At 39.0% G+C, this 16,524-nt stretch overlaps 1 protein-coding gene across 3 annotated transcripts in view; it reads left to right on the top strand.

Moving 5' to 3' along the window:
- UNC80 (unc-80 homolog, NALCN channel complex subunit) overlaps positions 1 to 16,524 on the top strand; it is a 233,754-nt gene that overhangs the window by 128,928 nt on the left and 88,302 nt on the right. For all 3 annotated transcript variants that reach the window (XM_059927385.1, XM_059927384.1, XM_059927387.1), the window contains one exon: positions 11,240 to 11,440. In XM_059927385.1, the coding sequence (XP_059783368.1) occupies positions 11,240 to 11,440 (201 nt within the window). The remainder of the gene's footprint in view (positions 1 to 11,239; positions 11,441 to 16,524) is intronic.

The raw sequence follows: 16,524 nt of genomic DNA on the forward strand, positions 1-16,524 counted from the left end.
CACTACAAATACCTCCATTTCATTTCTTTTTATGGCTGAGTAATATTCCATTGTATATATGTGCCACATCTTCTTTATCCATTCATCTGTTGATGGACACTTAGGTTGCTTCCATGTCCTGGCTATTGTAAATAGAGCTGCAATGAACATTGTTGTACATGACTCTTTTTGAATTATGGTTTTCTCAGGGTATATGCTCAGTAGTGGGATTTCTGGGTCGTATGGTAGTTCTATTTTTAGTTTTTTAAGGAACCTCCATACTGTTCTCCATAGTGGCTGCATCAGTTTACATTCCCACCAACAGTGCAAGAGGGTTCCCTTTTCTCCACACCTTCTCCAACATTTATTGTTTGTACGTTTTTTGATGATGGCCATTCTGATCGGTGTGAGGTGATACCTCCTTGTAGTTTTGATTTGCATTTCTCTAATGATTAGTGATGTTGAGCATCCTTTCATATGTTTGTTGGCAATCTGTATATCTTCTTTGGAGAAATGTCTATGTAGGTCTTCTGCCCACTTTTGGATTGGGTTGTTTGGTTTTTTGATATTGAGCTGCATGAGTTGCCTGTAAGTTTTGGAGATTAATCCTTTGTCAGTTGCTTCATTTGCAAATATTTTCTCCTTTTCTGAGGGTTGTCTTTTCATCTTGTTTATAGTTTCCTTTGCTGTGCAAAAGCTTTGAAGTTTCATTAGGTCTCATTTGTTTATTTTTGTTTTAATTTGCATTTCTCTAGGAGGTGGGTCAAAAAGGATCTTGCTGTGATTTATGTCCTAGAGCGTTCTGCCTATGTTTTCCTCTAAGAGTTTGATAGTGTCTGGCCTTACATTTAGGTCTTTAATCCATTTTGAGTTTATTTTTGTGTATGGTGTTAGGGAGTGTTCTAATTTTGTTCTTTTACATGTAGCTGTCCAGATTTCCCAGTACCACTTATTGAAGAGGCCAGCACTATTATTGATCTTAGATATGGAATGTCTCCATCTCCTCTGATTTTAATCTGACTTCCTGGTAGGGTCAGATAAAGGGCTGGCTGGTACATCATGCTCAGTGTTTACAGTGCTATGCCCTTGGAACTGGTTGATCCCCAGAACGGGCTGATTTTGAGAATCTCTGAGGCAGCCATTTTTAAAGTAAACTTTTTAGTGAAGTCCAACCTACATATTAAAAAGCATACAAAACCTATGTGTACTGCTCAGTAACCACCACCAGTTCAAGAAGAACATTAGCAGTACCTTAGAAGCCCTACCTGGGCCCTCGACCAGCCACTACTCTCCCCTGTTGGTCACTGCCATTCTAACTTCTAACGCCAAAAATTATTTTGTCTGTTTTTGAAATGCATATAATTGGTGACATTTGCTGGGTACTCTACTGTGTCTGATTTCTTTTTTTCACATAGGTGTAAATCCTCCAGCTTTGTTCTTCTTCTTCAGGATGGCCCGTTCTATTCTTGGCTATATTCATTTCTATTAGAATCACCTTGTTAATTTCCATAAGAAAGCTTCCACAGCAGCCTTACTTAGAATACAAAGTTCGTTAAAACTGAGGAATTAAAATCTTTAATAAGTCTTCTAATGTATAAAATGGTCTATCCTCCATTAACTTGTGTCCCATCATTCATTTAGGATCTCTTCAATTTTATTCAATAATGCTTTTTAGTTTTGTGTAGCGTTAACCCTCTGGAAGTGTTTGTGTAAGACCAGAGTTATTTATTCTTTAAATATTTAGAAGGGATAACTGGTAGAACCTTCTAGATCTAAAAATTTCTTTGTAGGAAGGTTTTTAATTACAGATTTAATTTATGTAATATGATTAAGATTTCTCCTGGGAGCAGATTGGGCAAATTCATTTTTTTCCTAGGAATTTGTTAATTTAATCCAAATATTCACATTTATTAACAAAAAGATGTTTATAATATTCTTTTTTTAATTTATTGAAGTATAGCGATTTATAATGTGTTAATTTCTGCTCTACAGCAGTGATTCAGTCATACATATATACATATATTTTCTTTTTCATATTCTTTTTCATCATGGTTTTTCACAGGATATTGACTATAGTTCCCTGTGCTATACAGTAGAACCTTGTTGTTTATCTATTCTGTTTATAATAGTTTGCATCTGTTAATCCCAAACTCCCAGTCCATCCCTCCCCCACATCCCCCACCCTTTGGCAATGACAAGTCTGTTCTCTATGTCTGTGAGTCTGTTTCTGTTTCATAGATAAGTTCATTTGTGTCATGTTTTAGATTCCATATATAAGTGATATCATATGGTATTTGTCTTTCTCTGTCTGGCTTACTTCACTTAGTATGAAAATCTTGAGGCCCATCTATGTTGCTGCAAATGACATTATTTCATTCTTTTTATGGCTGAGTAATATTCCATTGTGTGTGTGTGTGTGTGTGTATGTATGTATATATATATATATATATATATATATATATATATATATATACCACATCTTCTTTATCCATTCATCTGTCAGTGGACATTTAGGTTGTTCCCATGTCTTGGCTATTGTAAATAGTGCTGCTATGAACATTGGGGTGCATGTATCTTTTTGAATTATAGTTTTATCCAGATATATGCCCAGGAACGGGATTGCTGGATCATATGGCAACTCTATGTTTATTTTTTTAAGGAACCTCCATACTGTCCTCCATAGTGGCTGCACCAATTTACATTCCCACCAACAGTGTAGGAGGGTTCTTAACAGGCACCTTTTGATTCAACATTATTTACAAAAATAGGCAGCCGGTCAGCAGGCTTTCTGACCCTTGTTCAAGAGACACTCTCTGAAAAACACAAACCAGTCAAAAAATAGGCAAGATCTGAACAGGCACTATGTAGAAGATAATGTGCCATTAGCCAATAAGTATACAAACAGTTCAATCTCTCAAGTCACCAGAGAGTTTATGATCAAATTCCCTCCCTGACAGCCCAGGAGGCTTTCAGGTACTTCTCTTAAGAGGCAGGAGGCAGCCATGCAAATTAGATCAGTGATGAGAGCATCTTGGGGCAGCTCTCCCCACCCAGAATGAGGGGGCCATCACTGTCTATTCTTTACTTACATTGGGAGTATTCAGGACCCTCCTTGGAGCCTTCAGATACATGTAAAAACTGTATATCCTGCCATTTAGCAAATAAGGGAGGCAAGACCGCATCTGGTGAAATCACCAATAAGATGCAGAGAAAATATCCAGACCATCCTTCTTGAAGGTTAAATTCTTTCTTCACGAGAGGAGAATTGGACAATGGGATCACAAAGCAGAGGCAAAGAGGTTTCCGAAGTCCTTTCTGCTTGGTTAGCTGTCATATGCTTCCTCTGAACATTGCTGATCTCAAACATTTTATTTACTTATTTTTTTAATAGATCCTAATTGGCGTATAACTGCTTCACAATACTGTGTTAATTTCTGCTGTCCAACAAAGTGAATCAGCCATGTGCATACATATATCCCCATATCCCCTCCCTCTTGAGCCTCCCTCCCATCCTCCCTATCCCACCACTCTAGATCATCGCAGAGCACTGAGCTGATCTCCCTGGGTTATGCTGCTGCTTCCCACTAGCTATCTATTTCACATTCGGTAGTGTATATATGTCCATACCACTCTCTCACGTTGTCCCAGCTTACCCTTCCCCCTCCCCATGTCCTCAAGTCCATTCTCTATGTCTACCTCGTTATTCCTGTGCTGCAACTAGGTTCATCAGTACCGTTTTTTTTTTTTAGATTCCATATATATGTGTTAGCATACAGTATTTGTTTTCCTCTTTCTGACTTACTTCACTCTGTATGACAGAGTCTAAGTCCATCCACCTCACTACAAATAACTCAATTTCGTTTCTTTTTATGGCTAATATTCCATTGTATATATGTGCCACATCTTCTTTATCCATTCATCTGTCAATGGACACTTAGGTTGCTTCCATGTCCTGGCTACTGTAAATAGTGCTGCAATGAACATTGGGATGCTTGTCTCTTTTTGAATTATGGTTTTCTCAGGGTATATGCCCAGTAGTGGGATTGCTGGGTCATATGGTAGTTCTATTTTTAGTTTTTTAAGGAACCTCCATACCGTTTTCCATAGTGGTTGTATCAATTTACATTCCCACCAACAGTGCAGGAGGGTTCCCTTTTCACCACATCCTTTCCAGCATTTATTGTTTCTAGATTTTTTCATAAAGCCATTCTGACCACTGTGAGGTGATACCTCATTGTAGTTTAGACGTGCATTTCTCTAATGATTAGTGATGTTGAGCATCTTTTCATGTACTTCTAGCCCATCTGTATGTCTTCCTTGGTGAAATGTCTATTTATGTCTTCTGCCCATTTTTTAATTGGATTGTTTGCTTTTTTGATATTGAGCTCCATGAGCTGTTTGTATATTTTGGAGATTAATCCTTTGTTGTTTCATTTGTAAATATTTTCTCCCATTCTGAGGGTTGTCTTTTTGTCATGTTTATGGGTTTCCTTTGCTGTGCAAAATCTTTTAAGTTTAATTAAGTCCTGTTTCTTTATTTTTGTTTTTATTACTGTCACTCTAGGAGGTGGGTCAAAAAAGATCTTGCTGTGGTTTATGTCAAAGAGTGTTTTTCCTATGTTTTCCTCTAAGAGTTTTATAGTGTCTGGTCTTACATTTAGGTCTTTAATCCATTTTGAGTTTATTTTTGTGTTTGGTGTTATTGTTCTAATTTCATTCTTTTACATGTATCTGTCCAGTTTTCCCAGCACCACTTATTGAAGAGGCTGTCCTTTCTCCACGGTATGTTCTTGCCTCCCTTGTCATAAATTAGATGACCATATGTGTGTGGGTTTATCACTGGGCATTCTATCCTGTACCACTGATCTGTATTTCTGTTTTTGTGCCAGCACCATACTGTCTTGATTACTGTAGCTTTGTGGTATAGTTTGAAGTCAGGGAGCCTGATTCTTCCAACTCCATTTTTTTTTCTCAAGGTTGCTTTGGCTATTCGGGGTCTTTTGTGTTTCCATACAAATTGTAAAATTTTTTGTTCTAATTCTGTGAAGAATGCCATTGGTAGTTTGATAGGGATTGCCTTGAATCTGTAGATTGCTTTGGGTAGTATAGTCATTTTCACAATACTGGTTCTTCCAGTACAAGAACATGGTACATTTCTCCATCTGTTTATGTCATCTTTGATTTCTTTCATCAGTGTCTTACAGTTTTCTGAGTACAAGTCTTTCGCCTCCTTAGGCAGGTTTATTCCTAGGTATTTTATTCTTTTTGTTGCAATGGTTAATGGGATTGTTTCCTTACTTTCTCTTTCTGATTTTTTGTTGTTGGTGTATAGGAATGCCAGATATTTCTGTGCATTAATTTTGTATCCTACAACCTTACCAAATTCATTGATTAGTTCTAGTAGTTTTCTGGTGGCATCTTTAGGATTTTCTATGTATAGTATCATGTCATCTACGAACAGTGACAGTTTTACTTCTTCTTTTCCAATTTGTATTCCTTTATTTCTTTTTCTTCTCTGATTGCCATGGCTAGGACTTCCAAAACTATGTTGAATAAGAGTGGTGAGAGTGGACATCCTTGTCTTGTTCCTGCTCTTAGTGGAAATGCTTTCAGTTTTTCACCATTGATTATGCTGCTTGCTGTGGGTTTGTCATATATGGCCTTTATTATGTTGAGGTAGGTTCCCTCTCTGACCATTTTCTGGAGAGTTTTTATCATAAATGAGTGTTGAATTTTGTCAAAAGCTTTTTCTGCATCTGTTGAGATGATCATATGGTTTTAATTCCTTAATTAGTTAATGTGGTGTATCACATTGATTGATTTGCATATTTTGAAGAATCCTTGTATCCCTGGGATAAATCCCATTAGATCGTGGTGTATGATCCTTTTAATGTGTTGCTGGATTTTGTTAGCTAGTATTTTGTTCAGGATTTTTGCATTATGTTCATCAGTGATATTTGTCTATAATTTTCTTTTTTTGTGATATCTTTTTCTGGTTTTTGTATCAGGGTGATGGTTCCTTCATAGAATGAATTTGGGAGTGTTTCTCCCTCTGCAATTTTTTGGAAGAGTTTGAGAAGGATAGGTGTTAGCTCTTCTCTAAATGTTTGGTAGAATTCACCTGTGAAGCCACCTGGTCCTGGACTTTTGTTTGTTGGAAGATTTTTAATTACAGTTTCGATTTCATTACTGTGATAGGTCTGTTTATATTTTCTAATTCTTCCTGTTCAGTCTGGGAAGACTGTACCTTTCCAAGAATTTGTCCATTTCTTCGTGGTTGTCCATTTTATTTTCATATAGTTATGTGTAGTAGTCTCTTATAATCCTTTGTATTTCTGTGGTGTCAGTTGTGATTTCTCCTTTTTCGTTTCTAATTTTATTGATTTGCATCCTCTCCCTTTTTTTCTTGATGAGTCTGGCAAAGAGTTTATCAATTTTGTTTCTTCTCAACGAACCAGCTTTTAGTTTTATTGACCTTTGCTATTGTTTTCTTTGTTTCTGTTTCATTTATTTCTGCTCTGATTTTTTTAAAATTTTTATTTATTTATATTTATTTTTGGCTGTGTTGGGTCTTCGTTTCTGTGCGAGGGCTTTCTGTAGTTGTGGCAAGTGGGGGCCACTCTTCATCGTGGTGCGCAGGCCTCTCACTGTCGAGGCCTCTCTTGTTGCGGAGCACAAGCTCCAGACGTGCAGGCTCAATAGTTGTGGCTCACGGGCCTAGTTGCTCCGCGGCATGTGGGATCTTCCCAGACCAGGGCTCGAACCCGTGTCCCCTGCATTGGCAGGCAGATTCTCAACCGCTGTGCCACCAGGGAAGCCCTCTGCTCTGATTTTTATGCTTTCTTTCCTTCTACTGACTTCGGGGTTTTTTGTTCTTCTTTCTCTAGTTGTTTTAAGTGTAGGATTAGATTTTTTATTTGAGATTTTCCTTGTTTCTTGAGGTGAGATTGAATTGCTATAAACTTCCCAATTAGAACAGCCTTTGCTTCGTCCCATAGATTTGGGATTGTCGTGTTTTCATTGTCATTTGTTTCTATGTATTTTTTTATTTCTTTGATTTCTTCAGTGATCTCTTGGTTATTTAGTAGTGCACTGTTTAGCCTCCTGTATTTGTGTTTTGTACAGTTTTTTTCCTGTAATTCATTTCCAATATCATAGCATTGTGGTCCAAAAAGATGCTTGATATGATTTCAGTTTTCTTAAATTTTCCAAGGCTTGATTTGTGACCCAAGATGTGATCTATCTGGGAGAATGTTACATGTGCACTTGAGCAGAAATTGTATTCTGCCTCTTTTGGGTAGAATGTTCTATAAATATCAATTAAATCTATCTGGTCTATTGTGTCATTTAAAGATTGTGTTTCCTTATTTATTTTCTGTTTGGATGATCTGTCCATTCATGTAAGTGGCATGTTAAAGTCCCCACTATTATTGTGTTATTGTCGATTTCTCCTTTCATGGTTGTTAGCATTTGCCTTATGTATTGAGGTGCTCCTATGCTGGGTGCATAAACATTTATAATTGTTATATCTTCTTCTTGGATTGATCCTTCGATCATTATGTAGTGTCCTTCTTTGTCTCTTGTAATAGTCTTTATTTTAAAGTCTATTTTATCTGATATGAGTATTGCTCCTCCAGCTTTCTTTTGTCTTCCATTTGCATGGAATATCTTTTTCCATCCCTTCACTTTCAGTCTGTATATGTCCCTAGGTCTGAAGTGAATCTGTTGTAGACAGCATATATCTGGGTCTTGTTTTTTATCCATTCAGCCAGTCTATGTCTTTTGGTTGGGGCATTTAATCCATTTATATTCAAGGTTATTATCAACATGTATGTTCCTATTACCATTTTCTTAATTGTTTTGGGTTTGTTATTGTGGGTCTTTTTCTTCTCATGTGTTTCCCACCTAGAGAAGTTTCTTTAGCATTTGTTGTAAAGCTGGTTTGGTGGTGATGAATTCTCTTAGGTTTTGCTTGTCTGAAAAGCTTTTGATTTCTCCATCAAATCTGAATGAGATCCTTACTGGGTAGAGTGATCTTGGTTGTAGGATTTTTTCTTTCATCACTTTAGGTATATCCTGCCACTCCCTTCTGGCCTGCAGAGTTTCTGCTGAAAAATCAATTGATAACTTTATGGGGTTTCCTTTATATGTTATATTTGTTTTTCCCTTGCTGCTTTTAATATTTTTAGTTTGAATTTAATTTTTGTTAGTTTGATTACTATGTGTCTTGGTGTGTTTTTCCTAGGGTTTATCCTGTATGGGACTCCCTGTGCTTCCTGGACTTGGGTGACTATTTCCTTTCCCATGTTAGGGAAGTTTTCAACTCTAATCTCTTCAAATATTTTCTCAGATGCTTTCTTTTCTCTTCTTCTGGGACCCCTGTAATTCAAATATTGGTGCATTTAGTGTTATCCCAGAGGTCTCTGAGGTTGTCTTCAATTCTTTTCATACTTTTTTCTTTATTCTGCTCCTTGGTGGTTATTTCTACCCTTTTGTCTTCCAGCTCATTTATTCGTTCTTCTGCCTCACTTATTCTGTTATTGATTCCTTCTAGTGTATTTTTCATTTCAGTTATTGTGTTGTTCATCTCTGTTTGTTTGTTCTTTAGTTCCTCTAGATCTTTGTTAAACATTTGCATTTTCTCAATGTGTGCTTCCCTTCTCTTTCCAAGATTCTGGATCATATTTACTATCATTACTCTGAACTCTTTTTCAGGTAGATTGCCTATTTCCTCTTCATTTACTTGGTCTTGCAGGTTTTTACATTGTTCCTTCACCTGTGACATATTTTTTTGCCATCTCTTTTTTTTTTTTTTTTTTTATGAGTGGGATTGTCTTCCTGTCTTACTGGTTGTTTGGCCTGAGGCTTCCAGCACTGGAGTTTGTAGGCTGTTGGGTAGAGCAGGGTCTTGGTGCTGAGATGAAGACCTCCATGAGACCTCACTCTGATGAATATTCCCTGGGGTATGAGGTTCTCTGTTAGTCCAGTGGTTCAGACTCAGAGCTGCCACAGCAGGAGCTTCAGCCCAACCCCTGGCTTGTGAACCAAGATCCCACAAGCCATGTGGGGTGGCAAGAAAAAAAAAAAAAGAACCATTACAAAGTAAAAAATAAAATTAGACTAGGAAACTAACAGATATGTTAGAAAGAATATAGAAATAAAAATATAGATGAATCAACAACCAGAAGGTACAACAGTACCACAATAGTAAGAAAGAGGAGGAGGGAAAAGAGAAAAACAAAAAAGAAAAGAAAAAAGAAAAAAAAAGAAAAAACGAGGAAAAGGCCTTGGCTGTGGAGGGTGGGGCCTAAGTAAGGGTGAGGTTTGGGTTGGGGGCCAGGCCTATTTAGGACCCACAGGGCTGGAAAAGGCCCTGGGAGCTGTGGGGGGTGGTGCTTAGGCTCAAGGAAGAGAAGGGGCTGGGCATGCCCCCCACTCCATTCTCAGAGGGTGGGGGACCTCACCTGGGAGCCCAGCAGGCTTTCTGGGCTCGAGTGGGTGGGGTAAACGCCCTCCTCTCCTCTCCTGCTCCTCCCAGAGGACCCCTCCTGCCTGCCTCTCCTGATCTCCCCAGCCTCCCTCCTATGCCCCCAAGAACCCACGTGGCCTGGAGGGGGCCTTGAAGGGCAGAGGACTGGCCTGGGAGCTCAGCAGGTTCCCCAGGCCCAAGTGGGTGGAGCAGTCACCCTCCGCTCCTCTCCTGCTCCTCCTGGAGGGCCCCTCCCATCTGCCTCTCCTGATCTCCCTGGCCTCAGGGACGGCTATCCTGTCTGGCCTCCACTTCTCCTCCCCGCCTCTGTCTCCCCATGTCCTACCGGTTCACTTGGGGGTTCCTCCTGTCTCTTTGGGCGTCAAGGTCCCCTACCAGCGGGCGGTAGGTGCCCTAGTTTTGGGGAGACGCTCTATAATATTTTCTTAAGATCATCTTAAATTTCGTGAGATCTACAGTAATATGCCTTTATCATTTCTGATATTGGTAGGTTTTATCTTTTCTTCCTCTTTTTTTGATCAGTCTTGCTAGAAGTTTGTCAGTTTTATTAGTCAAAGAACCATTTTTTGGCCAGATTAAAGAATAACAAGGGAAGCTTTACAGTTCTTATTTGTGCCCACACTCATGTTAGTATAAACAGGAATATCAGGGATCTTCAATGAATCTTGAGAGAGATCTGGATATTCTGTTCAGACAACAGCTATTTTTTTATTTTGAAAACTTTGAAGAGTATGAGGTATTGTTAGCCGAGTTTGAGAGGGGTGCATTGTTATTGTTATTTACATTTGTCTCAGATTAAGCAGGGCCTCTCATTCCTAAGGAAATGCATGGCAGCCCTGCCTAGAGGTTCGATTGGTCTTATCTGTGTAGACGTACTTTATGTTCTCCATCCAGTATGGCACATGGTCTCACACAGGTTAGGTGTTGGGGTGGGAACTAGTTTCATGAAGGATAGAATCATTCAGAAGATTACTCTGTGCAGATTTGACTAAACTTGAAGCTCTAGGAATGCTACTGCCTTTTTAGGAAGGCAACTTAAGAAGTTATCATCTCAAGGCCCTTCATTTCTTTTCTTAAAATAACCATATCGTTTAAATCAACTGAGTTCTTTTCTGGAATACTACTTGGGAAGTCTAGAAGATATGAGGATTTGAGCCAGATCAAGCCACAAGTGAAGAGCTAGAATAGCCCAAAAGCTGAAAACAAATTAGTTTGTACAAAGGGAAATGAAGTGCTACAGTGGGTTTCAAGGCCCAGTTGAATGTTAGAGGCCAGGGTGGAAGATGCAGAAATGTTTTCAAGTTCCATGTAGGTGGGCTGGAGTTAAAGACATCCCACAGCTGTCAAAGGCCAGCCAAATCCTTTGGGATGGAACTTCTCATTAGTTTCTGCTCTTCTCCTGGCTCCTTCTACAACGTAAGAGCTGAAAAAATAATACATTTTAATTTCAGAATTTTCATTTGAAAATATTTGGGAATCAGACACTCCCCGATAATTGTTTAAATTTTTGAAGAGCACTTAACCTTGTATTATTTCAAAAAGAACTTCCTATCAAGTGTGAATCCAGGGAGCAAAAGAAGCCAAGTACGTGAAGGCTTGTAACTGTTTGTTCTCTTGTGGGAATTATTATTCTCTGTGGAATTATTGTGATTTTAAGACCCATTAAGGAAAGTTGACATTCTGACTTTTCATCTTCCACCCCACATCGTTGTTCACAGTTGGTCTGTACCCTGGTTGCCTGGTTGAGCTTCAGTGATGTCTGTGTTCCAGGTCATGATCTTGCTGTGCAATCAGCAAAGCTTCATCTGCACCCACGTTGACTACTGCCACCCTCACTGCTACCTGCACCACAGCCGCTCCTGTGCCCGGCTTGTCAGGGCCATCAAGCTGCTCTACGGAGACTCCGTGGACTCCCTCCGAGAGAGCAGCAGCGTCAGCAACGTGGCTCTCCGGGGCAAGAAGCAGAAAGAGGTGAGCGAATGATCACATGATAATGTACCAATGATAGGGAAAATGATGTCCTAACAGTCTTTTCTCTGGAAATGTAAACTTCAACCCACTGCAGTTGCATAAACAGGCTACAGATCTGTGTGATTTCGAGCAAAATTAGAAGATGGGTACAAAAAAGACAAGTGCTTTGTCTTCATGTCCATGAGCAAACATGGGCCCAACTCTTTTCCCAGGCTTATTTCTACAAATAAATATGAACTCAAAGGGGCACTGGTGATAAGTAGGTTGCTGTGGTAGGAAGAATAATGTCCCCCCAAAGATGTCCGATTTCTAATCCTTGGAACCTGTGAATATGCTACCTCACCTGGCAAAAGGGATTTTGCCTATGTGAGTAAGTTAAGAATCTTATAATGGGGAGATTATCCTGGGTTAGCCAAGTGGGCTGAACATAGTCAGAGGTAGAGATGGAGATGTGATGACAGAAGCAGAGGTCAGAATGATGCAGGGCAGTGAGTCCAGGCAGCCTCTAGAAGCTGGAAAGGGCAAGGAAATGGATGATTCCCTAGAGCCTCCAGAAGGAACACAGCCCTGCCAATTCATTTTAGACTTCTGACCTAGAGAACTGTTAAGATAAATTTGTGTTATTTTTTTGCCAGGAAGATTCTAGTGATTTGATACAGCAGTAATAGGAAACTGATACAGTCATAGCTTAAGAAATAAGCAATAAATAGCCCAACTGTTCACTGATAAATAATAGAGTCAAATCAGACTAAAGGAAACTTCTTCAAGAAACTATTACACTTCCTAAGCATTCTGCTGCACTTTCCTGAAAACTGAACAGCTGAGCTGGCAGAAGATGAAGACAGTAACCAGGGCTGCCGTGCTTCTGCTAGGGAAGCCCCGAGTTATCCAACTGCCCCTGAACAGGCGTGATGGCCAAGATGCTCCACCGCGTGCTGCTGGCCGCCCCTGCAGCTGCTTCTCACAAGTGGATTTGCCAAGAGAGTTTTATATAATCCCTATTCATTTCAATGAGCATTCATTGTGCACCTGCTGTTGGCACAATATGAGGCCAGATATTCTTGGAGAAATAAAAAATAATTAAGCAGGAGTAGAGGATATTTCTGTTGATACTAAAGAGTTTGTGAACCAGGTTTGGTGGGGTGGGAGGATGGCAATAAAATACAAATCAAGCTAGAGAATATAAGCAATAACAAAAAAGGCACAGTTGAGTTGTACATCAATCTGTAATGCTTTAGCACTCACAAAAGGGATTTATTTAATTATGATTTTTTAAATTATGAAAGCAATATGGGTGTATGGAAGAGATTTTGGCTAATACAAGAGCTCCTAAAGAGATCCTAAAGGAAAAAAAGTATGTATCTCATGCATATCATAAGTGTGCTAATTTGCCTTCTGGAATATGACCTTTTAGTATTTTTTTCAAAGCATATGTATGAGAGTATAAGGTAGGTATACATCATTGACAAAGTACTTTTTGATTCTTGCAAATCTTGTGCAGGAGATACTCTTCATCACATTTTACAGATGAAAATGTTGAGGTTCAGAAAGATGGGATTGTCCACAGTTCACATCTAGAACAGCTAGACTTTAATTTATAAACATGGAATTTCAAAGTCAGGGCTTTTTCAACTAGACTCTATTGCATCTCCTGGTATTCAAACTACACAAATTCTGAGGGGAAATCAGGTGGGGAAACTACATGAACTGCTAAATGATGACATAAAAAGAAAAATATGTATGTGTATATATGTTTGTATGTGTATGCATGTACATAGACATGCATTTATGTTTGAGATACATGTATGTATGTACATACATGTATCTCAAACATAAATGACACTACATACAAAGAAAACCTATTTTTATTTAGGTAAGTTCTCCTTCATATAAAAACTCCCTTAGCTTTAGAAGAAAACCATATATGTTGAAAATTGTAAAAACACGCCAACCTAATGTTCATTGTTCACCATACACACGCTGAGATTTCTTACTTCCATACCTTTGCTCCAGCTGTATCTTCACCTGTAATCTATACATGGCTGAACCCAAACATCCTTCAAGATCCAACTCAAGTGCCACCTCCTTCTTTTCTGATCTCCCTAGCATTTACCACAGGGCATACTGCAGGTGGATGATTAATGACATTTTCTATTCTTTCTTCCTCTAAACTACAATGATGGTTTACTTGTGCTTTTCACATCCTTCATTCAACTATTCATTCATTCATTGATCCATCCATCCATGCATCTATTCAACAAATTTTAAAGAGATTCTGGACCATGCTGAGTCCATACTGTGTTGGGTATAATAATGGCCAAAGAGATATGGCCCTACCCTTGTAAGATGCACACAGTCTAGTTTAGAGACAGAAATTAATCAAATAAACATCCCAAGTTGATGTAAAATTGCAACAACAATAAGCACAATGAAGGAGAAACACTCTGTGCTGAGAGATCTTATGAATAAGACTTTGAACCAAGGATGATGGCTGGAGCACGGAGGACCGTGGTGCCTGATGAGGCTGCACAAGCAGGTAGAGAGCAGACCAGGTTGAGCCTCTGAGGCCTTGGGAAGGATTTTAGTCTTTATCCTGTGAATAGTGACAAGCACTGAGAGGTTTTTTAAGATTGCTCTGCCTGCAAAGCGGGGCTACTTACATCCCTATTTCTCTTCTCACTTAATTATAAAGCTTCTTGAGAACTGAGGCAGTCTTGCACATTTTGTATCCTGTGTGATACCTAACAGAGTACCTCACTATGGCAGAGGGACTATAATATTGAATGAGTGAGTGGGCTATAGAGTTCTATGGTGTTTCATGAGTGCCTTCCACCTCTGGCCCATCCAGGACACTGGCCTGAAGCAGCAGAAAACATTACCAACCTTACATGTTGCTTACATTTTTGAAAGGGAAAGGGAAAGTAAAGCAAGAGTATAAGTGTTCCCTAACCCTAACACATTTAAATTAGTCATGCAGGTGGAGAGCTGAAAAGATGTATTGAGTCTTCTGTGATAAACATTTTATTTCCAAAATGCCAGCCTCCTGTTCAAGCTTCTTTTTTATTCTCTCATGATGTTTCCATTTGCCTGTTCTGAATCTGTCACATAAATGAACAATGCCCACATTTTCAGAGCCCAAATGAAAACAGAGTAGGCAATAAATCAAGAATAAAAGCAGTGATTCTGATTTAAATCGAAACTTATGAGCAATTGGTATTTCATTCGTGTTTCCTTTTTAATTGGTTTTTATGGCAGAATATATTTGTGGCAGCTAGTACATTTTGTAACCCATCTAACTCTGATCAATCTGCTAATCTACATTTCAGTGCTCAGAGACTCACTGTACATTCTGTTAGTCTGTTTTAGTGCACTTCCAAATTTGAGAGGTTTAGATAAGCTATCATTATATATATCACCTTCACCAAAAGGTGAATTCACCAAAGAATTCTTTGATTTTTCCTGTATATCTGTACCTTGTCTAATGCTATGTTCTAAACATAGTAATGTGCAATTAGTGCTTGCTGATGGAAATGGGTGGATAAAACATTTTTTCCTTTCAGCCAAAAAGGAGAGGTAAATAAAAGGTTATATGTGCCCAAAAAAAGAAAGGGCATAGTGTCCATAAATTTTGTGAAGCCAGTGTAAATGGCAAGAGGCCACCTGATTTCCTGCAGGACTAATATTTTTCTAAAGCTATGGAAAACACAGCTGTGAGGCCAAGACCAAGCCCTAGGCCTTGATTTCATTGGTCAGAATTACTCTTCACTATGACATACATAACTCCTATGTCAAAGATGTATGAGACACAAAGGGTCTGGATTACCTCTGGGGAAATACTATACTTCTATTGGCATGTTTCTTTCCAGAAACATGAGGCAATCCCTTTCCCAAAGAACCCAGTAGGCTGACTCCAATTTTCCCAAACTTTAAATACCTCATTATTTCCACAGTGTTATCATCATTTATGACATGTATTTCCTTTTCTACTTATCTTGAATTTTCATTTGTTTGCTAGCTGTCTCTCCTGGTAAGATACACTCTCCAGAAGGGCCAGTATCATGGGGGTTTTGCTCCTCAGCATATCCTCAGAAGTTAGCCCTGTTCCTGGCATATGGTTAATTCTTAATAAACATACTTGAATTATTAAATGAATAAGTAAAATTTTTACTTAAAACTAATTACGTATTATGCCTCCGTTGTCAACAATATTTTGCTGTAAGGAATAGAAACATATTGAGATTTGTTCAAATAATTAGAGTTTCTTCAAAGGATATAGCAGAATCTCATGAAACCAAGGACAGGTGGGAAACACAATCAAACCTCAAAGGAATGAGATCAAAGCTGCTGTCCATCTCAGGGTGGACAGAGTCTCTCATCTCTGCTTCTTTCTGCATCATCTCTGTCTGCTGACTCATCTCTGTCCCCTGACCAGCAACCCCTGCTTTATTCATCTTGTACTTAGACTGAAGTCTCAAGGTTGCATCATCATTTCTCAGCCCCAGTAACCATCACTAAATGAATCAGACTCGGTCCCCTAATTCCCTAGGACAGGAATTTGATGGGACCAACCCCTCCTCTTTCTGATCCAAACACCACAAGTGATAATTCCCTGGACAGTTAAAGGATTGGTTTTGCACTACAGATTTTATCCGTAGTGGTCAGGATGAGGACAAGAAAGAGGGAGCCAATTATAATGAATATGTCCAAGATATATACATAGAAGAAAATTACAGTAGTCCAAGTTCTACACCATCCCATAGCAAGCATGTCCCAGTATCCCTGCCAGCTCTTGGGACAGTATAACGTCCTCCCACTGACCATAGCTGCCTCTGGTAGATCGACTCAACAATGAATGACATCCTCTATTAGTGATGAATTCTGTCCTTCAGTCTTGGGTTACTAGTTTTGGTTTCCTTTGCAGTCCCTGCTTGATGTGTGTTTCCAACCACCACCTACATCTCACAGTCCAGTGAAATTTCTAACTCTTCAGGAACCACTAATAACCAATAAATGCCTTCAGAACCAGCCTCCTACTCCATCCATTTTCTTACTCTCTTCTAGCCAAGTTTTACACCACGTTACCA

This window comes from Balaenoptera ricei, chromosome 7 (genome assembly GCF_028023285.1).
Source record: "Balaenoptera ricei isolate mBalRic1 chromosome 7, mBalRic1.hap2, whole genome shotgun sequence".
NCBI classification, from domain to species: Eukaryota; Metazoa; Chordata; class Mammalia; order Artiodactyla; family Balaenopteridae; genus Balaenoptera; species Balaenoptera ricei.